The following is a 26,763-nucleotide window of genomic DNA, read 5'->3' as shown; positions in this document are numbered from 1 at the left end:
AAAATTTTATTATTATGTTTATTATTTGTTCTTTGTGTCATTTTGATCAAGTGATGTATTATAACTTTTATTAGTGTATAAAAAAGAGATTCATTATAATTTAAAAAATTGAAGTAAACAAACATTTAAAATATATTTTAATTTGAATATTTGTTTTCCTTTTATTATTATGTTTATTATTTATTCTTTGTGTCATTTTGATCAAGTGATATATTATAACTTTTATTAGTGTATAAAAAAGATATTCATTAGAATTTAAAAAATTGAAGTAAACAAACATTTAAAATATATTTTAATTTAAATATTTGTTTTCCTTTTATATTTTTTTGAAATATTTTTTAATTTTATCAACTAAGTTCATCAATGTTGTAGTTTGCAAATTTAACAAATGTTTTGGTTCACATGAAATTTTATTTGGTATTCTAATATAAAATGTAAACAATTATAATTTATTTTAAGGTATTTGGCATCGAAGAAAATCCTCCTAATATTGAATATTTCATAATATTATGTTTTCTTTACCGTAATTTTTTTTCTTTTATAAAAATTAATATTGAAGTAGTTAGAACACGGGTACGGGTATGGGTACGAGATTATACCCGTTACCCGGTGGGGATGGGGATGGGAAAAAAGTTTGATACCCGTTGGGTTTGGATATGGGGATGGGGATGAATTTTTTATGCGGGGATGGGTATGGGATAGCGAAACCCGTCCCCGCCCCGTTGCCATCCCTATATCAGATGACACTTTTAAGAACAAATTATCAATATTTTTTATTATTTGAAGCATTTAAAAATGTGCATTTACTTATCAATGATTGCAGTAAAAATGTACAAATCTTATGAATAAAGATAATAATTAAAAAGCAAAAATCTAAAATTTTCTTATTATCGTGTTCCCACTTTCCACTGTTTCACCTTACTGTTTAACTTTTTGTCACCTTTGAAATAAAAAAATAAAAAAAAAAACATCATGTTACCCACCATGGTAACAACAATATCCGCGGAACTAGTTCTTTCTCACAAGTATAAATTCTTGAAGGAATTTTAATTTTAACTTTAATGTTGATTTGTGGGGCTGGTGCGCTCTTCCATTAAGGAAAAAAGTATCAAATTAATGCATAAATAAATGATAGTGCAAGCAATGCATTTTATTTGTATAAAACTTTACCTGTACAATAAATTCTTAGTAAAACTTTACTCAAATCATATTTGATTTTAACATTTTTAAATAGTCTTCAAGAATTTAATTTACTACAGAAATTATGAAAAGACATGTTGGAGACCTTGATTGGCTTCGCTTCGCTTGGTGTTACTAACTTACCATTGAAGGAAACCAGAATAACTAAGGTATGTTATTCTTATTCCCATTCTTGTACCAAAGAAAATGTTAAAACGATGATTCCAATTTTTATTTTTATTTTTACGGCATCCAAAAGAAATTGCTAAAACTCCGCAAATGACGAAATTGTAATGAAGCAAGATAAAAAAAATATAAATTGTGAATTTGCCAATGCTACGTTTGTTGTTTGAAGGTGACAGTGACACAGGCACCCACCTGTACTTGTATTTGTTTTGGTATTCGGGTGTGTGTCTATGTATATATATATATATATATGCGTGTCCCTCTATGTTAATTTTTCTTCTAAATCTAATTTCGAATCTTTCGCCAGTTAAAAAAGTTGAGTAGATAAAGACTGGTGGATGTGGCGTCTCCTGAATTGAAGATTATTGTAAGACCCTCTCTATCAATCAAAGTTCCTTTGCGTTTTCTCCTTCAATTTTGTTTTTGTTTTGTAATTCATGGCTCTTTGATCATTTGGGTGCTGATAGTAATCTTTTTCTTTATTTTGTTTTCGTTGGGTATTGGGTTTATGGTTCTTTTCGGGTTCTGCTACAATTCAGCGATGAACGAAGTGCTTTTCTTTCTTCTGAGACTGATATTTATCTGGGAAGTGAAAAACTTTGGTTCCTTATGCCATCAACCTTCTTTGCATCACTCTTGAAACTGATTTTTGTGTTGTTGTTGGTTACTGATATCTTATGAGATTACTTTAAGACCCATTTCTTCATATTCTCGCCTCATTCTGCTATGTTAATTTTTATTTTTTTCATTTTTGGTTAAATGGTTGCACTTTCTTCAAAATGGACTTCTTTTCTGGTAGTTTATGCAATCCATCAACATTAATATTAGTATCTGAACTCAATGTTGAATCAAAGTTTGGTTGGTATTTTCCTAAAATGTTGGGAGGGTTTTAATATTTTCAGAAGATGGAGATTAAGAACTGTGATATATTTCGTTGGATATGATCCACCATGTAGAAAATATTTCAATTTTTCTTTCCCATACAAGTTCAAATTTATTGATGCAGGTATTTGGAAAATAATTTTTGATTTGAGGCTCTAGTCGTTACCAGCTTTACTGTGGCAAATGGGTTCTGAAGGTCCAACAACACCCATAACAACAATTCATGTGACAGGATTTAAGAAATTCCATGGAGTTGCTGAGAATCCGACCGAAACAATTGTCAATAATTTGACAGAGTACATGTATAAGAAGGGTTTGCCAAAGGGTTTAGTTATTGGGAGCTGCAGCATTCTTGAAACTGCTGGTCAAGGAGCACTTGTTTCACTGTACCAGAGATTGCAATCCGCTGTTATTTCCAAGGACTCTGAATCTTCAAATTCCAATAGAACTATTTGGGTAAGTTCCTCTATACTTGGCGTATAGCTTCACTGTTTGTTCTCGTAGCTTGTTCAACGTTGTTCATTTATGTAACCAAATCTTAATTTGTACTCAATTCATTTATCCGCTGAACCTGGATAAACTATGTTATTCTAGCTGAGTTATACTGCAAAAAAGAAATAAACGTAGCATTAGCATATGAAATTAAATATGACAAAAAAAAAAGACTATCGTTATTATCCGACATGGTAGATAGCTCAATCGATGTATATTTAGTGACATTCCTTGTGAATATCTGTATGCAGCAATAAAAGTCTGCAGTAACTGCAGAGGAACAACCTAAGACTGATCTAATAACTTAAAATAAGCAACATTGGCAGAGGGTAACGTGGACAGATTCTTCATCCCTACTATAGTACTCACAGCAAAATTTGCTCATTATATACTTTTGTATGTGGAGTGGCAATTCCTAGAGTATGATATATTAACTGATTGACACAAATATTAGTGTCTTAAGTTGATTCAAACCATGTTCAGATGTATTGTTGATGACATTTTGTGATTAAATGTCAATGGAATTTGAACTTGTCTTCATAAACTTTAGCACAAAGCTAGAATGAAACTTGTGGTGGACTTTCAATTTTTTAGTACTTCTACATATTGATTCACAAAAGCTGAACTATAAAGATCATGAATAAAGGTTGAGCATCTGAATAAATTGTTGGCTGGGATTTCCTTTGCTTAGACTCGGATACATCATATTTTTAATTCGAATATATTTTCATTTTTCCATCCGTGCAAATTCGTGCTGGTTCTGATTTTTGTTTATTCAGCTGCATTTTGGGGTTAACAGTGGTGCTACATGGTTTGCTATAGAGAACCAGGCAGTCAATGAGGCTAATTTTAGATGTCCCGATGAAATGGGTTGGAAGCCCCAGGTGAGATTGAATTAGTGGATTCATTCCAAATTTTCTTCATCAACAAACCTTTAGAAGTCCGAAGAGCATCCTCACTAAAATTTGCATAATTTGGTATTGCAGAAAGTCCCCATTGTTCCTTCTGATGGTGGAATTTCACGAACAAGGGAGGTAAGATGGACCCCTTATGTTGCACCTACTCTTAATTCCTAAACTAGTTTCACTCTTGGACTAGGTGTTTAGTGCTAACATTAGTATTGATTACTACTAACATAGAAGAGTATTTTTTGTGGTATCATTTCTAGTACTTTAAGGTGCTATAAGTTTTGATGCAACAGAAGCAGCTGCTTAGCCAATTTTCTCACGCTGTTTTGAAAATCATCACCAAATACACTTTTTGGCTCCTCATTTTGTCATAATTAAATGATATTAATTGTCTCATAAATAAATAATTAGTATACATAAACAACATAAAGAAAAGCAATTCAGAAAACACAGTTGGTTCTGCTTAACTAATTAGAATGCTACCTAACTTTGTGCAGACTTCACTCCCTGTAGTGGAGATCACCAAAACCTTGGCAGAGAAGGGGTATGAAGTTATGGCATCAGATGATGCAGGAAGGTTCGTGTGCAATTACGTTTACTATCACTCCCTTCGTTTTGCGGAGCAGAATGGAATCAAATCCCTTTTCGTGCACGTGCCACTCTTCCTCACAATAAATGAAGAGACTCAAATGAAATTCGCTGCTTCCTTGTTAGAGGTTCTTGCCTCTAAATCTTAGAAATGTTATTTCATTACATTTGGACCCTAAAAAATGGGAGCTCCTATATTTGTTCCGGTGTGAAAGTGGATGAATGTATCTTGAATGAGATATTTATAATAAAAATATTGTATTTAAATGGAACCACATATGTTTCTGATTTAAGGTTCCTACACTCTGTGAAGACAGTTTGATTTGCACATCTTCAATGTTTACCTTGTGAATAAATGTTCATTTTGTTACTTCTCCCCTAAGTAAACCAGAAAGTATAACATATGCTCAATTGCTCTAGATATTGCTGAAGGCTGAACCTTTTCATATACTTCACGATTGCTTTTATCCTATCTTATGGAAGTTCTTGGACATGGTGTCCTCAACAATGTGCTGAATTTCTGCAAACTAACTACCATGATGCAACATAGTCAACGACAACCTTTAATATGTAGTTAGAATACTTTTTGCATATTAAATTTGTCGGATTGAAACATAGGTTGAGATTTTTTGTATATTAAGTCTATAAAGTTTTGTATAAGTCAAATAAGTTACTAATTTACCACAATGTGAAATATAATATAACTATTGACTGGTAATAATTTGACTTAAATTTTTGTACTTGTAATAGTTAAAATTATTACATTCTTCATAGTTTAAAAATTTGTATTTCACAGAAAAAAAAAATTCTGTAGTACAAAAATTCTCATATTAAACTGGTTTTCTCATAAAAATATAAAATGTAAATTTGAACTTATCTATAAAAGTAAGTTTGTACAAAACAAGGTCACTCGTTTTTTCATTTTTATTATAATAGAAAGATTACAAACATATGATGGCAATGAATGATAACATTTCATTTGCAATGTTTAATCCCTATTTTTTATTCAGTTATTAATTACTTTATCCCATTTTGTTTACTTTATTATTCTCTCGTTTGATTATAAAAGAAAAATTTACCAATATGAATTCTCACTAAAATAAAACCAAATTATTATGTAATTAGAAATATTTTAAATAATTTTTTTTTATTCTTTTTCACTACCTGCTCTCTAAACTTTTATATTCACTCTTCTTTATTGTCCTTTCACAAACTTTTACGGCAAGATTTTGTTCTCACCCTCTTTAACTTCACTTTTGCTCGTAATAGGTAAACAAGTGTTAGAACTAAGAATAGCGATGTTGGGTAAATGACGATTTTAAATTTGGGCTAATATTATATTACAAATTATAGTACTTGAAACTGTTCATCTAATTTTTCTATCTTAAGTAAAAATGGTGTGTATATAAATAAATAAACAAACGTATATTATCTTCTACAAAATTATTGAAATCATTGCTAAACTAGGAGAAGATCGTAGTGTAGCGGAGCCATTAAACAAGATTATTAGACGAATACGTAAAATTTACAGAGAGACAGAATGATGCCATGTGTCTTGCGACATTTCCCATTATAATCTGAGAAAAAAACCTTCAACATTAATTCTCTGCTTCAAAATCAAGCCATCTTTCGAAGATATTAGTCCAAAATGGTAGGTAGTGGTCAATTGAAGCATTATTATAAAATGCGCTTTTTAGAGTTAGACAAACTCGTGTTGTGGTACAAGAAGATTTGACATTTCGGCGAATTCAAAAGATTGTTCATAAGGGTAACCACAAATGTTTAATTTGGTATTGATTAAATATGTTTTTTTTTTATCAATTTTTTTTTAATTATATGTATAATTTCGTCAATTACTTTTATAGAAGAACGTAAAATGTGTTTTACTCATATCAACCAAAATCTAACTTCAAATATTGGAGTTTGGTTTTACTCATACCAACGACCATGGATAAACACTAAAAAAAATTCTCAACAGGAGCAATATGTTGATAATTTTTTTTTACATTCTCTATATTATTAGTTAAAAAAATTATATATTTTTTATTTTTGTTTAACGGTCATTAGTATTGTATAATTTTTAACATATTTGAACTTAGAAAAGAAAAAAAATAATTAAAGATTTAATATATGGTTACCATTATGTATATGACACCTGATAATCCGTCACTTAAATTACGGTAACATTTATTATTAAGAAATAAATACAAATATTAGAGGGAAATCAAAGTCATGTAATTAAAGAAAAAAATTAAGCTAATATAGTACATCAAACCAATAAAAATATTGTTTATTGATTAAAAGGTCACTCTATAGCCACGGCAAGTGTTTACTATTTAATTAACTGGTATTTAACATGTCATGTCCACTGTACAAGATAAATTTATTTTTATATATCCACAATTTATAATAAATAGACGTATTTAAATATATAAACAAGATTATAATTACAGATTATAATCAAAAAGTGCTTTAAATGTAAACTATACATTATATTAAAACACAAATTTACATTAGGAAATAAGATTAATTTTAACTGTTAATAATTTTCTCTAAAAATTCTTTAAATTTGATTTGGTGACATGGAAAAAAATAAAAAGGATAAATAATTAAAAAAAAAACATGTGCACATACTAACATAAAAGGAATAATATTATATTATCCACTACCTCATTGTCTTACAGTATTTTCACCGATTAGACGTTACAAATGACTAAAAATCAGCGTGTGTTTGATAGTAAAGAGTTTTACATTGTCATACAATTTTTAAACTTGTTTCACAAAATTAATTGCAAAAAAAAATTTAAATTATTTATGTTGCATATAAATTTAAGTTATATTTTGAAAAAAAAAATTGAAACTTTTAATAAAAGTTAATTATTTATGAATTGATGTTATTAATAATTACTTGTGACTGAAACTTCTAAATAATTATTTTCAGTTATAACTTGTAAATGGTAAATTATAATTAAAATTTCTGAGTTAAATAGTGAAGAGATATAACTGTATAGGCTAAAGACGGATTTCAGTTATGTGTTTCTTTCATTATTTCTATCACTTTAATAAATTTTATTTTAATTAGTTATTAAATTGTAATCAGTGACGACAAAAATAATTTTAATTAGTCATTAATTTGTGATTAGTGATGGTAAAAGTAATTTTAATTAGTTATTAAATTGTGATTAGCGATGGTAAAAGTAATTTTAATTTGTGGAATTAGAAAATAAGATTAAGTTATGGCAACCAAAGACTATTACAAACAGTAAGAGAGTGTGCATGTAAATCACACATGTCATATTTGAACTATTGTTATAGTTTGTAAAAGATAGAGAGTAGCATTTGATTTAAAGAATGGTTGTGTGGCTTATGACTATCGAATATGAGACATCCTTAAAGATTGTTGGGAGATAATATTAGCAGTGGAAGGATTGTGTTGAAAGATGATTTCATAACCATCGGCCATGTTTTCCATTCCTCCGACAAGTAATTGCCAAAAAGCTGCACCAGCACACGCTCCCCTGTCACTAGCGCTCAAGTATATCCAATTGTATAGTTTTGCATACAATCGATCCCTCTGGGCAACGCTGTATCCTTGAATTCTTGAATTTAACCCAAACTCCTTAAGAAGAATGGGCTTTCGGACAACATTTTCTGCATCTTCAATATGCATCTTAACCCATCTTTCAATGAACACATCTTCAAGTGATTGGTTAAACCTCGACATCCTGCGGCAAAAAACCAACCATCAACTAACATATATATATATATATATATATATATATATATATATATATATATATATATTTTCATACGGTGAAAAATGAAAATATTTGACATGGAATATTACCATTGAGGGTAGAGATGAATGGTGGCATAATCGATTTCAGGAACTAGGTTGTTAGAAATGAAATCACTTCCTCCTTCGTATCCAGGATTGAACTGTTTTCTTTGTGCCATTGATTCACCATAAAACCCTTCAAGCCCTACTTGCAATAAGTGATTCTTGTCAATGGACTTCACATAAGCAGCCATCTCCTTCACCCAATCCTGAAAGTTAATAAACTTTCTTTTCATATACATCATAGTCGTTTTTTTTTTTTACAATTAAAATAGGTTAACAAGTGGATTTTAAATCTAATTTAACCTCACAAAATTAATTTATAAAGTAAAGTTTGTATCCACTTTATATATATGAAATCTACAACATACATTTTCGAGATATATACATCTTGAGTGTAAGACTAGACATTAATGGATGTTTGATAGGAACCCAATAATAGGTGACATGACTCAACAAATAATAAATCTTCAGTTAGTAGATGATACAATAGGCCAAACAAACAATAACTCTTACTAGGATAAATTTTGACACACGACTCTAATATTACGTTGAGAAATAGACTTTACATCTATCTAAACCTTACAAAATTGACCTATAAGATGAGGTTATAAAATGAGGTTTGTATCCACTCATATATTTTAGATAGCTATTATCTTTGTTCAATGTAGGATATCCTACACAACAAACAAAATAAAATTACCTGAACTTGTTTTCCAGATAAGTCTAGAGAACGAGGTTCATTCATGAGCTCCCACGAAAAAATGGTTGGGTCATCCTTGTATAATAATCCAGTCACTGTGTTTTTTCTTGTGAGCACTCTCTGCATTAGATAAACTAATTAATTAGAATGGTTTTAATAGTGCAGCAGAGGCATTTTACATATGATAATGATAATGGTTTAAATACTGTGAATGCATGTGCATATTTATCATTCTTACCTTGACATGATCTTTGTAGAATTGCTTAGTGACAGGGTTAGAGAAGAAGTCATCTTCAGTGCTTACGCTCTGACCACGTTGTTTTGCCCATTCAACATACTGTTTCTTTCCACCATCGTCTTTCCAATTATTTACCAGGCTTAGAATCAATCGTATCCCATATTTTCCTGCTTCTGATATCACAACATCCAATGCCTGCAAACCATGCAAGGTCACATCTTTCAAAAGAAAAAACTACAAGTATGTGTGCATGAAAAACACACAAAGATATATGCATATTAAAAAAAGTAAGATACAGTACCCTGAAAACACTCTCGTCATAAATACCAGGTGAAGTTTGAAGGGCTTTGTAACCTGCATCGTTGAATGCCCAGGTTCTTGCTAAGTTTAAACCATGTTGGGAAGCTTCTTGAAAAACTGTGGTGACCTTAGAACTTGTAGATGGGTCGGCTGCAAAAGTCATTAGCCAATATGCATTGAATCCGTTGAAGTATTGAGGCTTCCCATTTAGAAAAAAATGGGTGCCATTTCGTTGAATGAAACTATTAGGTCTTTCTGCAAGTACTCTTTTGTCTGAATGATTTTCTAGTTCAACAATATCAGTGCAATTCACGTATAGAGTGATGCACAAGATCATCATAAAAGTCATCAAGGACAGGTTTTGAAACCCCATGGCTTCTTCCCAAACCCCAAAACCAAAAGTTACACTTACACAACCAAATCAGAATTAAAGATAGAGAAAAAGAAGTATAGTGATTTTAAAAGATAATGGATTTTGATAAATTAGGGTGGAGTTTAAATAGATGCAGAAACCTATACAGGACAAAAGTTACTTAAATAATTTATGTGTTCTTCTCATTATTTATGTGGTCCTACCATCATATTGCTATTAATAAATACATACAAATTTCACAAAATTCAAAGAAAGATATACTTTGTACCTTTTATTTTTACTTATTTATGTTTGAAATAAATTTTACTTGAGACATATTTAGTAAAAATGTTTGTCATCATATTACTTTAAATAATCACATACAAATGTCCCCAAAAGGAAGTTATACTTTTATACCTTTTATTTTTATTTATTTATGTTTGAAATAAATTTTACACATTTTTAATGAAAATTGTTTATAGAATATTTTTAACTATTTTTTTCTTGGCCCCACAATATTAAATCATTTTTAAGAAATAAGGATGTATTCATTAATTAGGATGGTAAAACGGTCAACTTGTCCCATTTTAGTTTGTTTTTTTTTTTTTGTTAAGCCATAAAAAATGGGGTGGGACATTGAATTGAAAATTTTAACTTGTCCTCGACTTTTAAACATTTTATTTTTATTTATTTATGTTTGTAATAAATTTTACTTAAAACATTTTTAATAAAAAGATTAGTTATAGAACTTTTTTAATCATTAATTTTTGCGCTCCACACAATATTAAATATTTTTTGAGAAACACGTAGTCTATTTAGGACACATTCAATAAGATGGTAAAATGAGTGGTAAAATCGTTCAAGTTGTACCATTTTAGTTTGTCTTTCGTTGAGCCACAAAAAATAGGGTGGGATTGGCTGGCAACAGAACAACAAATTGAAATTTTTTATTAATTTTATAATTTTTAAAATTTTGCATTTTAAAATTTTGATTTTGTATATATGTATATTATGTAAATATTAAAAGTACATGGTAAGTATTTTTAATTTTATTGTTTAATAAAAGTCTCTAATAGAAAAAATTAAAATAATTATATTTTCACATGATAAATTCTTTCATTAGAATAAACTTTTTAAGTGTCAATAATTAAAATTACAATATTATTGTATATTTGCGTTTTCAAAGTAATATAATACAAAAAAAAAATTAAAATTGTTTTTACTGAAAAGAAATAATATGGTGGGATGGTGGGTTAAAAACTCAAATAAAAAACAAAATAAATAATAAATCAACTAGGAATAAGGCTAATTCTATATATATATATATATATATATATATATATATATATATATATATATATATAAAAGTTGATGCAAACCTCACCTTATAATTAGTTTTGTAGGGTTGGATTAAGTTTAAAGTTCACTCCTTAACATGGTATCAAAATCATGAGTTAGAGTGCATCGTGACGAGATTTGATGTTGTTGGATTTATTGTTTCATCCGCTATCAGACCATTCATCAATATTTAATCTCACACACGTTACATTGACATAAAAAAGATGGGTTAAATGTTTTATCTCTAATAGAAATAAAATCAATTCATAATACATAAGTAGAAAACCAATTCACAGTATATAAGTAAAAATTCAATTCACAATATATAAGTAGATATAATGTAAACCTCATATTGCATGCGCTGATTTTGTAACGTTGAGTTAGACTTAAAAATATTTTTTAATACTTATAAAAATAATCAAATTAACACATATCTTTGATCATATATTCTTTATTAATTAACACGTAACGTTAAGATATAAAAGTAAAGGTCTTGAATTTAAAATTGTAAATGAGTATGTTCATTTATAACATTTAAGTATTTTTCTCTACAACAAACAATCAATATAATATAACTTTTAATTATTAATTGTCAGTTATGAAATTAATATAAAAATACAACAGAAATAAAATGTTTAACTGACATACAGTATACAAATTATATATTATTTTAATTGATAACCGAAATTAACGTAAAGAGTGTACATATTACCTATGTTTGGTCCACAACTAATGTGTATTTCATTTTTCTACATTGACTTATTATTGTAACTACTAAAATAGAGTTATAAAGTCAACCTTACCTTAAATGGTGGATTATGAGATGACTAAGGTGCTAGAGAGTCTCACAAGAGTAGACTCATGGTGGATGTTGAATTTCTTAAAAAGCTCAAGGTTTTGGTGAAAGTAATGATTAAAAAACAAAAAGTGTTTCTTATTATAAATATAATAATCATTGTGATATTCATATACCACATTGGTTCTAAAAGAAATAGTGTTATAAGTTATACTTAATATATAAAATCGATATAGTATGTAAATACTATACTATATATACACAAATTTCAATAAGACTCATGTAGTATGAATGTCACTTAATTTAAAAAAAAAAAATGTCACTTAATCAAATATTGTATAAATAAAACAAAATAAAAGTTTATTTTTTAGACAAAAATATTATATATATATATATATATATATATATATATATAATTTCTTATTTTTTAGTGTTTGTATTTATTTTTAGAACTTTTATGTGATTTTTTTAATAGGAGAAATAATTTTATTTTAACTATTTGATTTAATTAGTATTGATTAATTATTATTTTTTTAATTTTTAATTTTATTATTTAACAATTTAAACTAATACTACGATGAGTTTTTTTTTTGTATAATTTGTAATGTGTGGAATTTTCACATAGCATCATATTATCTAATAACATGTTAATTATTTTAATTTGGAATGTTAAATTTTTATTTAATTTGAATTACATAAAAAAATTAAAAAAATAAATTAACAAATGCTAAAATTAGAGTAATAAGTAATTATTTTTGTAACATTGAAAATAAGAAATAATATGCAAAAATAAATTAGGGGGAGTAAAAAATTATAAAAATATAAGGAATGGTAATGAAAAATAAATAAATAAGTTACTAGCAATAAAGTAGTTGAATAATTTATAACTTATAAGTTAAAAATGTACTAAAATAAAATACTTTGAAGTATCTTATCAAACACACTTGGGTATTGGTCAAATTAGTTTGTAAACTCTTAACTGTTGATAGTCAGGGCACGTCTCTTAATAAATGTAAATAAGTAAAATGACAAGACAACAAGAACTAAATTAAAAGATATACAAATTTTAAATACTTAATAAACTATTTTTTTAATAAACACCCAGTTATAAGTAAACTTATAAATACTTACAACTTAATTAAATATACGTTTAAAATTATATTTTTTAAAAAATTTAAATAAATTTAACATAAAAACCTTTAGGTGGTAGAATGATGTTTCGTCCAGTATCACTCCCGGGCACCGAGCGACTGTTATTCAGTGCAAAATCAACATTGAACGACCAAATAACGATCAAATAATATTATGATCTAAAATAATAATGATCTTATCTTCCAATTGTGTCGTAGATACCCTCCCGTCCATGGAGGAAAGAATGATTAATAATCTATCGACGTATGTATCACAAATATTAACATATAAAAAGTTATGAAGAAGGTAAACCATAGAATTATGTTTGCATAAATTACAATAGTATAACTTATGAAAATTTAAAAACATTGTAAGATAAATTTTTGTTACCTACATGTTGCAAAATGAAGTGTCCACTAAGTGTAGATGTAAATTGTATGCTAGTGCCCAGAGGCACGATCTCTTTCCCTAAAATTTTATGTACCAAAAATATAGAAATTTTGAAGAAAAATGTTTCAACACTACATATCAGAATAAGTAATAATTGTCAATAATCAAAATTTAAGATTTCGCAAGACTGATTTGACATGCCATCTCTTCTCAGTTCTGTATCTACTTTCTTTTTCTACAATGAAAGAATCAACCATAAGATTACGACAAAAGGAAATTTAAGACACAAAATGACAATATATCTCACAAGGTAAAAATAACAAAAACAAAAAAATCTCCCTTTCTCTCTATCACATGAAAACATGTTTAAATTCAATCTGTGGTAGAGTTTAACCTAATCGATACATCTCAGGATGAATCAACAATCTCCCAAAAGCACCTTACTCACAAATCACGATCAATTTATCCAGGTCAAGGATGCTTGTCACCGGAACGGATAGATTCAATATATTTCCAATGCAGAAAGAAATGGTCCTCACTTGCGAGACAAATAATAAAACCCGTCTTTTAAAAACTGTTTATATAGCCAGGGAAGCTGCCAAAAGAGGGAATCAGCATATAAAGTTGGTAAGTGATTATATTCAGATCACTCTATATAGAGATTTAAAACATAAGCTCTGCCTTCAAGGCACTAAAAATCAGTTTTTCAAGGATAATAATACTACAGTAGTCAGTCATTCATATGGTAAAATTTAGAGTCGATTGATAACCTCTAAAACCACAAGATTTAACTAAACTTTTCTCTAAAAGGGAATATAAGCCATACCTAAATATTATGATTGCTGCACTTGCCGGGATATTTGTAACATCCATTCAGCGTACCCACTGTTACCACCCATCTGGTCCTCAACAAGGTTTGAAAGAAAGAGGAATCCTTCTTTGGGCTGTTCACCTTGCCTCACAAGGTGGCATAACTGGTAATAAGCACGATCTGTATTTCTCAACTTCTCAAGTAACTTCATCAATCTCCTTGACATTTCATTGTCATGCTCACTGAGTGTAGTCTGTTAAAACAAACAAGGCAAACCAAAACCAGATTTTTTTTACTAGGTAAATGAAAGAGGAAGACAAAATAAAATTACTCTACTATGATTTGATGCTATGAATTGGCCATACAAGGAGTTAAGAATAATATCCATAAATATCGATGCAACAAAAAGAAAATATTACAACCGCAACAAATGTTACAGCAGAACTGCTACTATTTAAAATGTTTTAACCAAATTAAATAAAAAAATCCATACCATGTACATATAAATGTTAAAACGAATACAAAAACAAAGTCGAAATTGATGACATATTTGTTTATATATAACGATAAAAAGTCAGATCACAATCTTAAGCAAGCATACAAGTAAAAAGCAATAAAATAGACTAGAAATGCATTTGTTTAAGAGACAAAAAAAAAAAGGTCACACTACTTCTATGACTCGTTAATAAGAAAACAGATGTAAGACTAGAGACAAAAAAAAAAAGGTCACAGGTCACACTACTTCTATGACTCGTTAACATGTTTCAAACTTTCCTTCGGCATGTGGTCTATGTTTTCATCTGTGGGCTTCACCAGTGCACAAGAGTAGGTTGAGGAAGGAAGACGGGACTTATTCAAACCAGTCCTAGCGATGACATGGCCATTGCAAGGAGAAAAAAACAGAGGTGATTCAGTATACTGGTCAGATAAGACAAGTTCAGAACCCGTAGAAGGGTATATAGGTGAGGATCATGGCAAACTACTTCGAATTAGGTTTTATCTATTTTTTTTTTTTTTCGTTTTGAAAAGGCTGCCCCAAGAAATCATCAAAAGTGACAGCGTTTAGGGTAAAATGGGATTTCAAAATGGCTCCCTGTAGTGCCACAAACGGCTGCTATTACCACCACGATTGCAACTGCAGAGACTATTCAAAAACTGCACCGCTTCACATCTATCACTGTGCTATTGTCAATGAATTTTTCACACCATTTGACCATTGAATTAAGTATTTTATCATGAAGATGATTGCTCATATCATAGCATTTCATACTTATTTTATACTTAATTGAAATCTCATGGCTAACGTACAATATGCCTTTTCCTATTGTAACACAAAAAATACGAAAGATAAAATTGGCATATAAGATAAACTACAACAAAAACCATATTCTATTAGATGAGGTCAGCCACATGGTTCAATGTCATTTGACTACACGCATGCAAGATCAACATGACAATAACTTATTGGTCAATATTGTACACACACAGGGTGGAACAAGGGAAAGAACATATAATGATTTTACTTAAAATAAAAACCACAAAACAAACAACCCAATTTGAACTAGAGATTGAAATGATAACTAGCTGCTTAAGGTGACAACCTATAATAAATTCTCCTTTGCCTTGAAACTATGAACCTATTTTTGTATGGCAGGAATACACGATACCTTCGATAATTCTGCCGCAAAGTCTGGCCCAAGTAAATTTTTGGCTATGTCCGGTGAAATCACCCTACCAAACCATATAATGAACCGGAAGCCGTCATCATATAAATAAAGGCCCCTAGAATCCAAGCTCTCCCCTGTCAAAGGTAACCTTCTCTCAACACTTTTTAAGTCATCAGCCTGCACAGATGCCTGAAACAAGAAGAAATAACTCATGCATTTTACAGCTGAACCATATTATTTGTAACATTTCAAGGTAAGTAATGTATACCTTCATAAGATATTCATCAAGTCGAATCAAACTAGGATAGAGAAGTTTCAACAGTACTTTTATTGATACAGTCATCATTATGTGTCCTGCCGCACATCGTTCATCCAGTGGAACATCACCATATCCTCCACGTAGAGCTGTTGATCTACACAGGGCTAATCCATATAAAATTAGGAACTTTAGAGACTCGGGATATATCATTCTGTTGGCCAAGCGATGTTGCACAGAATAAAGATTCCGATATTCCCTAAGGGATTTCACAATTCTTAGTTGAACAGCAGTCCGTGCATCTTCCAGTTTTTGGGATAATGTTTTCTCAATTGCTGCAATTATAAAGGCACTGTTATAGAAGACAACAAGCAGCTATCATCCATAATATACATGTCACAAGACCAGAAGACAAATTAATTTACCTAGCCTACTTAACAGCGATACAATAGCACCAGTATCAGCCAAACGATAGATATCTGCCAACTCCGTAACTACTGGAACTGCCATTGTGTGTACTCTTATTCGTCTTTCCCCGCAAGATGCAGTATATCTATTTTGTTGTTAGGGATGCAACTTGCTTAGAAAACATTTTACATCCTAAACATTCTGACAAAAAATGAATATCTAGCATAACAGACATCCCAATAAATGTTAAACAGTGAAGAAGAAATAGTAAAACAAAGCATGATACAATGAGTTGAATGAACTATCAAAAGTGAAAAGAATAGAATTACCATGGAGGAAGTTTTTTATATTTCGGAAGGAAATAAACTCTTCAAAAGTATAAATGAATGTCTAAGCACAGCATCTCAAATGGAGAGTAATGTCTTGAAAGAAAGAATAACTTAATATTTCAATGCAAAAAAAAAAAGGGAACGAATCTCTTAATGTTAAATGCACCAAGAAAACAACAATTCCGACAAGTAACATAAATGGCCAATGTACAAGAATGAATAAAAGAGGATAGCATTAGGCAGTCAACTGACAAGATAAAAGTGAAATCTCAATTTATGCTTCTTTATAATACTTTTCAAATGATAAATATTCTTACATTAAGATATAGCAATATAGAACCATAAACATTAGATTAAAAATCATGATTAATAATAAAACCAGTGTACATACTAGGGATCCATTTGTTACAGTTTTTCTTTTCTCAAAATAATCACTTCTTTTAGTTTTTCAGGAGTTTATTCCAGTTTTTAAAATAATGAGAAGTTCAAAAGAAATTAAAATCGGATTAAAAACAGAAGCAATTTGAAGCTTCTCATAAAATCAACTACTTTAAAAAGAATATTCCTATGATTGTAAACAAGCATAAATTAGACTCTGCCTTTCTTCAAATCTCTACAAAAAATAATCACCAGATTATTTTAATCTTTAAACAAACTGGCCCTAGAACTCATCTCAAGAATTATCAAAGTAAGGATACAGCAATGCAACTTGGAAATACATTGTCTGAGTTGTCAATAATGTCTCTTCAAGTGATAACTGCATAGCAAAGGCTTTATCACAATCTACAGCTGGAAGTGCTAACAAATCAGTGGACCGTAGCATAAAGTTTCCATGATAAGTTGTGAAGCGAACACCTATAAACAAACACAGGTAATTATCAGCACTTTCATGCCCATCATACTAGATATAAGTTGCGTGAAACAGAAAATAGACAAAAGGAGGCAATGAAGGAAAATATTTTCAAGACATAATGGAGGCACAGACCTTTTGCACATCTAATACGCATTACAGCTTCCCATGCAGTTTCTCTGGTAAGGTCTCTCTTTAATTCATGTCTCAATTTATCCCCATGAATAGCTGATTGGAAAGCTGGATAGAAATACACTTGACCAGCAGTATATTTTGCCAGAGTTCCTAAATAGCCAGCAAATTATAAATATAATTCACTTTCTCAAGTATAGGATCATTAGCATGCCAAAAAAATAAGAGCTTAAAAGAACACATCTAAGCCTAGGAGAGAATAAAATCTATTATATCTTTTGACTTAATTAAGTTGTCCCTCATAAACTTGGATATTTTCAATTAAGTTCTTATTATATTTTTTGAAATTTTAATATTTTTTAATTGAATTTGCTGTTTAATTTTCCTGTTAATTTAGTGATGTGAGGTTTTATAGTTCATATATAACAATATTGACATTAGTGTAGAACAAGAAGTGACTTTTATTGTTTTCATTAAAAACTAGGATAATAAGGTTGTCATTTTCCTCAATGACTAAAGCGGTCACTACTATCAATGTAGGTGATGATGACAATCCCTTTATCAGTGTAGCTGACAGCAACAATCCCTTTATCAGTGTAGTTGATAACGTGGAAGTCATCGAGAAGAAGCATGACAACCTCGTCATTGAACACATTTTCAATGAAAGCAACAAAAATCACTTGTCGTTTTACATTAACAACGATATCAATTTATATTAGCTACATAATTTCACATTTATTAACACATGGACACAAATAAGCAAAATAATGGAACAAGATAACAGTTAATTAAAAAAATAGACAGCAATGACTTAATTGAAAAATATAAAAATTTTAAGTACTCAATAAAACAAAATTTAATAAGAACTCAATTGAAAATACTTAAATTTATAAGAGACTTAAAACTTAATTAAGCTTATTTTGGGGGAGGGGTGGGTGCTATTTACATAATAACTACACATCAATGCAGAATTTACTAATTTCTTCTAAGCACTTACACGATAGTGCTTTTTTGAAAATACATCCATAGAAAACCGCACATTTCCATATTCCACACATCTATAATCACAACACATCAAGGGAAAATACAGCAATCGTTCAATCTTGTGCATCTTTAATAACACCACCATCAAGGGAAAATATGGCACTCATTAATTTAGGATTATTCAATGACAAAAATAAAGTGATGAACTAACTCTGTATAACTCTTAACTGGATATGAAAGCTATGATGTCATGTATCAAGAGTGGACCATTTATGTGCAATACAAGGTAATCGGAGTTGTTAACTGGCAAGATTGTTATAGAGCAAAGAAAATTTTGACATACTTCGTAAAAGCCCATAAAATCAAGGGATCAAGACATCACAAAACATTTTTCTAACAATAAAGAATCATCTATTAGATTTATCGATCAGAAGTCTTCCAATCCAAATAGAAAGGCAAGGCACTTTTCAAGAGAATCAAAATATCGCATAATTCAGAAGAAAATGTAAAAAATTACCCAAGGAGGCAACATCTGTGTATTTATCACTGAATACATAAACATTTGCTGAGATTTGGTACTTGGAAAACTCAGCAGCCATTTGTTTATAAAATGGATCTTCTGGCAGTCTCAGTCCATGTTCTTTGTCAGTCCCGTAAACACGAGAATCATCTCCACGTAACTTCAAACGGCCAACACCAAGAGATGGGAGTGAGTTTTGAAATATTAACAATTTCCCTCCAAGTTGACTCTGCATAGAGAAGTATGAAAAAAGCACAACAAAGTAACATATAAGTGACAGTGTTAAATGCATAGGAAAAAATGTACCGAAAATTCAATTAGTTCTCAATGGACAGCATTCTCTTATATTTAGCTAACAAAAGGCCCGCCATTTTGCAAAGAATTTAAATTGTTTCTCGCTGTTCCATTTTATTTATTAAGTAACCTTCTCGTAATTTAGTGTGCCCAGCAATGCTTGGAGTAGGAATTGAGCAAAACATTAAATATTGAGATATGCCACATTTGGGTGGTCTGCACTTGGTTGTTTTAACATAACTAATCAATTATAAATTATAAAGTGTGTATAAACAACAGACGCTTTATCACTAGGCAAGTTTTGTTTTCACGGACAACACAACATCATTAGCCTTGAGTATGTATTAAATACAACATAAATAAATGATTAACTTGAGTCAAAGAAACTTAATGCTGACAAAAATTGGAACTTCATAATTGACACTAAATACACCCATGCAAGTATCACAATTTCATAAATTGGGATCCAGTTTTAAATATCATGACTATTTTGTTTTTTTGTCCCTGAAATTAGATTAAGAACCCCCTACTAGAATCCAAAGAAATGTGAATTACCTAGCACATGTCTTACCCAATTCCTACCATAATTCTTTATATATATTGTTAATAAGTGGACTTTAAGCTTAACTCAACCTTACAAAATGGGTTTGTAAGATGAGGTTTGCGCCCACTTTTATACTATAAACTCACTTTATCTTTAGTTAATGTGGGACTTCCAACACACCCCCTCACACCGAGGTATATACATCTTGAGCGTGAGACTGAACATTAATGGGTGGTCCGATAACCGATGGAACTATATGTCCAACAAACACGAATCTCGCTAGTATAGGCTTTAAACTATGGCTCTGATACCATGTTAAGTGGACTTTAAGCCTAATACAACCCTACAAAACCAGCTTGTAAGATAAGATTTACATCCACTTATAAACTATAAATTCGTCTTATGTCTAATCGATGTAAGACTTCTAACATATATTAAATTATCTAGGAGGATAGATCTACATTAGCATTAGTTAAAAAATATTCAAGCACATACTAATATTTCTCCTCGTTAGTATTGACGGTTTTTCTTTCAAGAAAAATAGGTTTGCATTGGAAACATTCAATATCGCCTATCCTCTCATTTTCTACATTGAATATTGACGTCTTAAACTTCACGTAGGTATATGAATCTTAGAGTCAATTAATACCAATTTTTTATCCAATGACTAAGTTCACTATTGTTAAAGAAAAAGCTAGCAAAAGCTATTATGGTATGAAAATTACCACCAAAAGTTGAAAACGGACAAACATACCATAACCATGAATGCAGCCTTAAGAGCAGGACCAAAAGCTGATTCCAAGTTAACATTGTCATGGAACATGGTTGGCAAACTATCTAGGAAGGCTTCTACCACACTTCTTGATTCAGACAAATTAACAAGAAGATCATCTGGCAGCGGAATAAATATATCATCCAGATCTGACACTACCAACATCTGTGGTTGAGTCAGGGAAGACTGCAGAAGCATGAAACACGAATAATCAGTACAAAGTGAATTAGGGGGAAGAGCAGTTGGGTGTTGGTTGAGGGGAAAGAGGGATGGTCAGCGCAGGGCAGACATATATTATTCACTATAGTAATACAAACAATATGGCAAACCTTCATGTTATAAAAATGTATTGTGCTGTCAAAAGTTGCAAACCCGATTTGCGTACGTGGAAAGCCGGGAAGCTCATCCAAGCACGACTTGATTGTATTGGCCACAACCTGCAGTTAGAACAGTAACATCAGCGGTCAAAATAAAGTGCACTACAACACCCCAAAGATAGTTGGAACTTGGGATGAATTGGTTATTAAGTAACCTCAAACGAAAAATGCATCTTACAACCCAAAGTTGCCCGGGAAAATGTTTGTGAAGAAGTAAATGACTAAATGTTACTTCTAGGAAAATTTCATTTTCTACACTTGCACTTTATATATAATATAGGACGATTCGGTGGTCGCAACATCCAAAAGAAACTCGTTCATATAAAAGAAATTCATTCAAAATCCATTCTATACAAAAAGTAATCATGAACAAATTACTCATGCATGCTCATAAAACATAATATGTGAAGGCAAACAAGCAACCCTCGACTATACGTAAGAAATAAACTCAAACAATTATTGTGTTTCAGCAGTCAATAGTCACTAAAAGGAAACAGAATTGAACAATCATTTCAAAGATATGACATTAATTTTAGTGAAAATGAAAACCGCATTCATAAGTTTTCAAGTGAGACTAGAATATTCTCATTTAAATAAACTAATTTAATGCAAGTACATTATAGGATAACTATTTTCTTCTTCATAACTGGAATCAGTGTTATATGAATCATGTACTAATCCTGACTCATTTAACACATAAAAGTAAGGCCATATATCACCCAATAGAATGATTTATTATTTTTCCATAAAAATAAATAAACCAGTGTAAGCTTTATCAAAGTGCAGTACGAGTTGCACATTGAGCCAGAACTAATGTAATTACCTCAATCATGCCACTTCTAACTGCAGATATGGAAACATCAATGAGGAAGAAATACACTGGTGGCATAGGAGGCCGCACCATATACTCAGCAGGGGCAACAAATTCTACAGTCCCCTTTGTAAGCTCAGGCCGTTGATTTATATCAACTCTTTTTCCAGTGGCATCTAGTTGTGCATAATATTCACTAGGAACTGTACATAACACTCAATATATTAACATCATTAGAAAGATACTATACAACCAATAACAATATGCATGATATTATTTATTTTTCAAAACAAGTAATTTTCTTCACAGAAATTTTTAATCATGCAAGTGGGTTACCTGTACATCATAAATAGTTACTGTATATTTATAATGATAGTAATAAACACAGCACAACTGACATCAATATGTAGAGTCGGAAAAACCAGAGAGCAAGTGAAGTATGTGCATTCTATTATGAAATACACCAATGGGCACATCCAAATAATGCAAGTGATACTGGCAGAAATTAAAGAATTTTCAGAGCCACCGAGAAAACCTTTTCTGCGGATAAATGTGTTCAGGCCAAAGTACTTGAATTAAGATCAAACTCCAACTATTTTCTAATTTTGACATTTTATTTTTCAAATGTAAGGGATGAGGTTATGAAAATAAAAAGTACCATCGTTAAGCAAGGTACAAACGTTGCAACGGAACTTTCTTCCTGCTTCCGTAAATGTCATATAAGGATTCACGTATGTGCGACATCTTCTGCAGCGAACAACACTAGCTGGGGCAAAGTTAACTATAGGCACCTCTTCCTGAAAACAAAGAACAGTGAATACTTGCAAGCAAATAAAATGACCATTATGTTTCTTTCGTACAACAGGGTAAAGAAGCACTAACCCCATCAGGAGGTTCAGCAAGCGGAGATACAACTGCTCCAAGTGGAAGGTGCCACCTAGAAGCCAAGGACTGGGAGCTTGGTACGGCACTGGTCGTGAGTCGTAGAAACCGGGGATTGCAGTTCATGGGATACATGTCAACCAAATTCTTTGGCTCAATATCACCTTCCAATGGCCTTGGAAGTTCCTTGGGGTCAAATAATGGATCCATTGTTCCGGGACGAGTTTGCATTGTGAGGGCATTGAAGTCTTCTGCCAAGCCCTGAACACCACCTATATGGGGCATAGATCCAGGTTGCTGCTGCATTGACTGGATACCAGGCGGAGGAGCCACTTGGGGTGATGGAACATAACCTCCTTGATGAGACAAAAAAGGAGAAGCTCCAGCAGGTGGAACAGTCCCAAAATTTCCTTGATTAGCAGGGAAAGCGGAAGGCATGGGTGGACCTTGCATTTCAGGACCAGTCTGCTTACTCGGGTACCCAGGAAAAGACGGCTGAAATGTACGCGGAGGAACATTTGAACCCATATGCGCAGGAGCAGCACCTTGAGGTGGGGGAGAGCCCATTGGGACAAAAGGCATCTGTGGCTGAGCTGGAAGAGACGTGTGAAACGGCGGTGCTAGATTAGGTGCAGAAGATTGAATGGATGGTTGTCCCATAGACGGCGGAGGTCCACGTGGCTGCATTGACGGGGGGAAGGGAGGTGCCGGAAACTGCTGAAAGGGTCCAGCAGCCGGCGGGGCATTGGATGGTTGAGGAGGAGGAGGCACTGAAGGATCATTAAACCTCCCTGGTGGTGCAGGTCTAAAACTGGGTGCCCCTGGTCTAGCTGCAGCAGGTCCTGCTGAGGAAAATGGAGTGGCGGCTTGCGAAGGAGCCGGAGGAGCGGGCCGAAAAGGAGGAGGCTCTGATCCAACCACGGAACCGGTTGATGAAAAGGGTGTCACTGTCTGTGCAGCAGGAAAAGGAGGTGGAGAAGGCCTTGAAGGAAAGGTTGGACGACCAGGATTTTCAGTCCCCATAGGTTATTACAAAACAATTCAAATCACTTCGCTCTAATTCAATTAAAACTTAAAACCTCTGTTCCATCACCAAGCCTGTGAAAAGAAAGCAACGAGATGCACGCAACGTTTAATACATAAAAAGTAACCACATGCAACACAGTTCAAATCAACAATGATTATAAGAGAATCGGAAGCAGTTAGGTTAACTTTGGCACAGGCAGCTAGAGCTGAATACATTGAAAATAGCATGAGTAGTGGCATGAACGAGAATTAAGCATTACATACGATTAGTTTAACTAAGAATTAAGGGATGCGCGAATAGAAGTGTTAGGGTTGTGAGAGGAATAGTTTGATGATTTGGATTTAAGTGGTGGAGCTTTCTCGATTGTGACAGATCAATAAAAGGAGGAAAGGGAAGAAGAAGAAGCAGCAGCAGTTGAAAACGAGATCGAGAGAGAGTGACTCACCGAGTTGCGGATTCGGATCGGAGACGCAGAGGCTGATGCGCACCTCACGATTAAGAAGTTATATGTGTTGGACTAAACTAAGGTGAAGACCCTCGCTTGTGTTCTCATACATCAAGAAGAAACCCGGTGACAGCCCCTTCCCTGCAAGCACTGCGACTATGATTGAATTTCACCGTTCTTTCCCTTTTTTTTTTCGGTTATCGACACCTCTTCTCGGTACAGAAACATGCGTGGCTGTAATTTGGGCTCGTGACCCAACTTTTGAACTGGACTAGATTGAAGGCCCATTTTATTGATTGATCTTGGAGTTAGTCGTGGACCGGATATGGAACTCAAGAAATTTCTTTATGCACCTTATAACTTCTTACAAATTTCTCTCTGCATGACAGAATTTTCGAAACATATGAAATGTGTTTTGGAATAAAATTTCGGAAACTTATAAAATACTTTCTAGAAGGAGTTTTACAAAATATCAATACATAAAATATGTTTGTAAAAGGTTTTTTTGGAACTCATTAAATACGTTTTGGTAAAAAATTTCCGAAACGAGTGTTTGTTTCTTTTACATTTTCTCTCTTCTTCCATGTTCTGTAGCAATCTTTCTCTCACTTTTTTTTCTCTTCAATAGGTTATTTATGTATTTTTAAAATCTTTATCTTGGTTATTATCTTTTAAAAATATGGTGAAAGGAGGTGTTGGGCTATGGTTACGGACGAAGATGAAGGAGGTGAAGCTCGTACATGTGGCAGAGGAATGGTGGTGCATTCAAGGGTATGCACACCAGTTGCATAATCGGTGCGGTGCATTATGTGTATGGCATCGGTTACGTAACCGATGTATGTGCAAAGAGGAGAGTAACACTGGTTACGTAATGTGTTACTTTTTTTTACTTTTTATATATTTTTTTGTATAATTTTGTTTAAAATTTAATTGTATAACTTTTTTTTAAAATTTGATTGTATAAATTTTTTTACATTCATAAAAATTTAATTTTTTAAAAAAATTCATATAATTTTAATATATTTTTTTAATTCATAATAATCATTTGTAATTATTTTTATAACATCAAATTACAAAATCATTATCTTTTTTCATCAAGGGTATTTTGGTAACTTTATAATTCTATCTATTTTTACAATATATTTTATATATCACATCAATCAAATCTTTTACTAATTTTCATATAACTTATCTCCAAATCCACTCATTTTATCCTTTAAATCCACTCAAAAAAACATACAAATTCATCTACTCAAATTCATACAAATTCATCTTCACATTCTTTCCAAATCCATACCTCAAAGGAACACAAGATAGAAGTTAAAGATTGATTATGTTTAAATATGTATTTTTAAAATATGCGTGATATTATATCAGTATGTGATAATATTGTAATGTTATTAAGTTAATATATAAACTAAAATTAAAGTGAAATATATCAGAACAGATGACAGAATAATCATTGATAAATAAATAAAAAAAGAGAAGAAGGAGAGATAGCCGATTTTATAAAAAACTTGTAAAAAAGTAACGGTCAATTTTTAAAAATTTAATAAATTATTAAATTTAAATGGTAAAATTGGTATTTTGAAATGTGGACAAAAAAAGAGAAATCCTTTATATATTGTCATATATATAAGCTGATAGGGAATAAAATAAATTTACATTATGATTTAAATGACAACAACTTCACTCCTTCTTTGAAAGAAGTTTTTAATTAACCAATAGACAAAAATTAGAAAATGTTAATATATAATGCTTTTTTTATGGTCCCCTTCCCTAATTCGAACCTCAATAAAAGAAAGTGCATAAAAGTATAATAAAAATTAAACGCTTAATCAGACTGATATGACAACATATCTAAATTGAAACCTTGACCTAATTTTACTTACTTAAGAAAATAATTGCGCCGTCCACCAACCCACAAATGATAAATAATGTGTTGAATGGCCACCATTGTTGAGTGCAGAGCGAAGATGACAAAATAGAATCGAGCATGACGATTCACGCACGACATGATCATGCTCATCCTTATCCTACACCAATTCTGCGACCGTTTTATTCTTTCCCTTTTCTTTCGTTAATCAATCTCGTAATTCACATTTTACTCTCCGTCCAGAGATCAATAAAAACAGAAAAACACCCGAGCGAAAGTACAATAAATAAATAAATAAGAAATATTTTATCCCTCAAATTATTGTTTTCACAGTTTTTTTAACATGTTTTATCATTATATTTTTCAAATTTAATGGGTAACCTTTTTAATTCTTATATTATTAAAACTGCAAAAAAGATAATAATTTGGGAGTATATCTAATTATGTAATTTTCGCG

General features: G+C 31.3%; 3 protein-coding genes across 4 annotated transcripts; 1 reads left to right on the top strand and 2 right to left on the bottom strand.

Annotated features, from left to right (window-relative positions):
• Positions 1-1,536: 1,536 nt before the first annotated feature.
• Positions 1,537-4,605, top strand: LOC114175862 (uncharacterized). Its single transcript, XM_085674688.1, has 5 exons — positions 1,537-1,732; positions 2,372-2,703; positions 3,519-3,623; positions 3,726-3,773; positions 4,145-4,605. The coding sequence occupies exons 2-5, from the start codon at positions 2,431-2,433 to the stop codon at positions 4,382-4,384; spliced, it is 666 nt and encodes a 221-aa protein (XP_085530814.1). The 5' UTR covers positions 1,537-1,732; positions 2,372-2,430; the 3' UTR covers positions 4,385-4,605.
• A 3,000-nt stretch (positions 4,606-7,605) lies between these two features.
• LOC114191093 (mannan endo-1,4-beta-mannosidase 4-like) lies at positions 7,606-9,687 on the bottom strand. The gene is made up of 5 exons (XM_028080263.1): positions 9,316-9,687; positions 9,015-9,209; positions 8,777-8,896; positions 8,083-8,282; positions 7,606-7,960 (listed from the first exon to the last, which is right to left on the bottom strand). The coding sequence occupies exons 1-5, from the start codon at positions 9,685-9,687 to the stop codon at positions 7,606-7,608; spliced, it is 1,242 nt and encodes a 413-aa protein (XP_027936064.1).
• A 3,772-nt stretch (positions 9,688-13,459) lies between these two features.
• LOC114164349 (protein transport protein SEC24 A-like) lies at positions 13,460-24,647 on the bottom strand. 2 transcript variants are annotated; one of them, XR_014995818.1, is made up of 15 exons: positions 24,431-24,647; positions 22,959-24,056; positions 22,735-22,873; positions 22,089-22,279; positions 21,218-21,325; positions 20,871-21,074; positions 19,276-19,507; positions 17,778-17,927; positions 17,491-17,647; positions 16,481-16,608; positions 16,068-16,390; positions 15,800-15,988; positions 14,148-14,385; positions 13,716-13,916; positions 13,460-13,556 (listed from the first exon to the last, which is right to left on the bottom strand). XR_014995818.1 is itself a non-coding variant. In XM_028048990.2 (14 exons), exons 2-13 carry the CDS (start codon positions 23,979-23,981, stop codon positions 14,155-14,157), a joined length of 3,075 nt encoding a protein of 1,024 aa, XP_027904791.2. In that variant the 5' UTR covers positions 23,982-24,056; positions 24,431-24,647; the 3' UTR covers positions 13,460-13,916; positions 14,148-14,154. The 2 variants fall into 2 exon arrangements, 1 of the variants encoding a protein (XP_027904791.2); XM_028048990.2 differs by having other exon boundaries at positions 13,460-13,916.
• Positions 24,648-26,763: the final 2,116 nt, after the last annotated feature.

The sequence above is a fragment of the Vigna unguiculata genome, chromosome 1 (genome assembly GCF_037176805.1).
Source record: "Vigna unguiculata cultivar grain cowpea cultivar isolate G323 ecotype 2 chromosome 1, ASM3717680v1, whole genome shotgun sequence".
Classification (NCBI taxonomy): Eukaryota; Viridiplantae; Streptophyta; class Magnoliopsida; order Fabales; family Fabaceae; genus Vigna; species Vigna unguiculata.
This window is presented reverse-complemented; position numbering and strand designations above follow the sequence as displayed.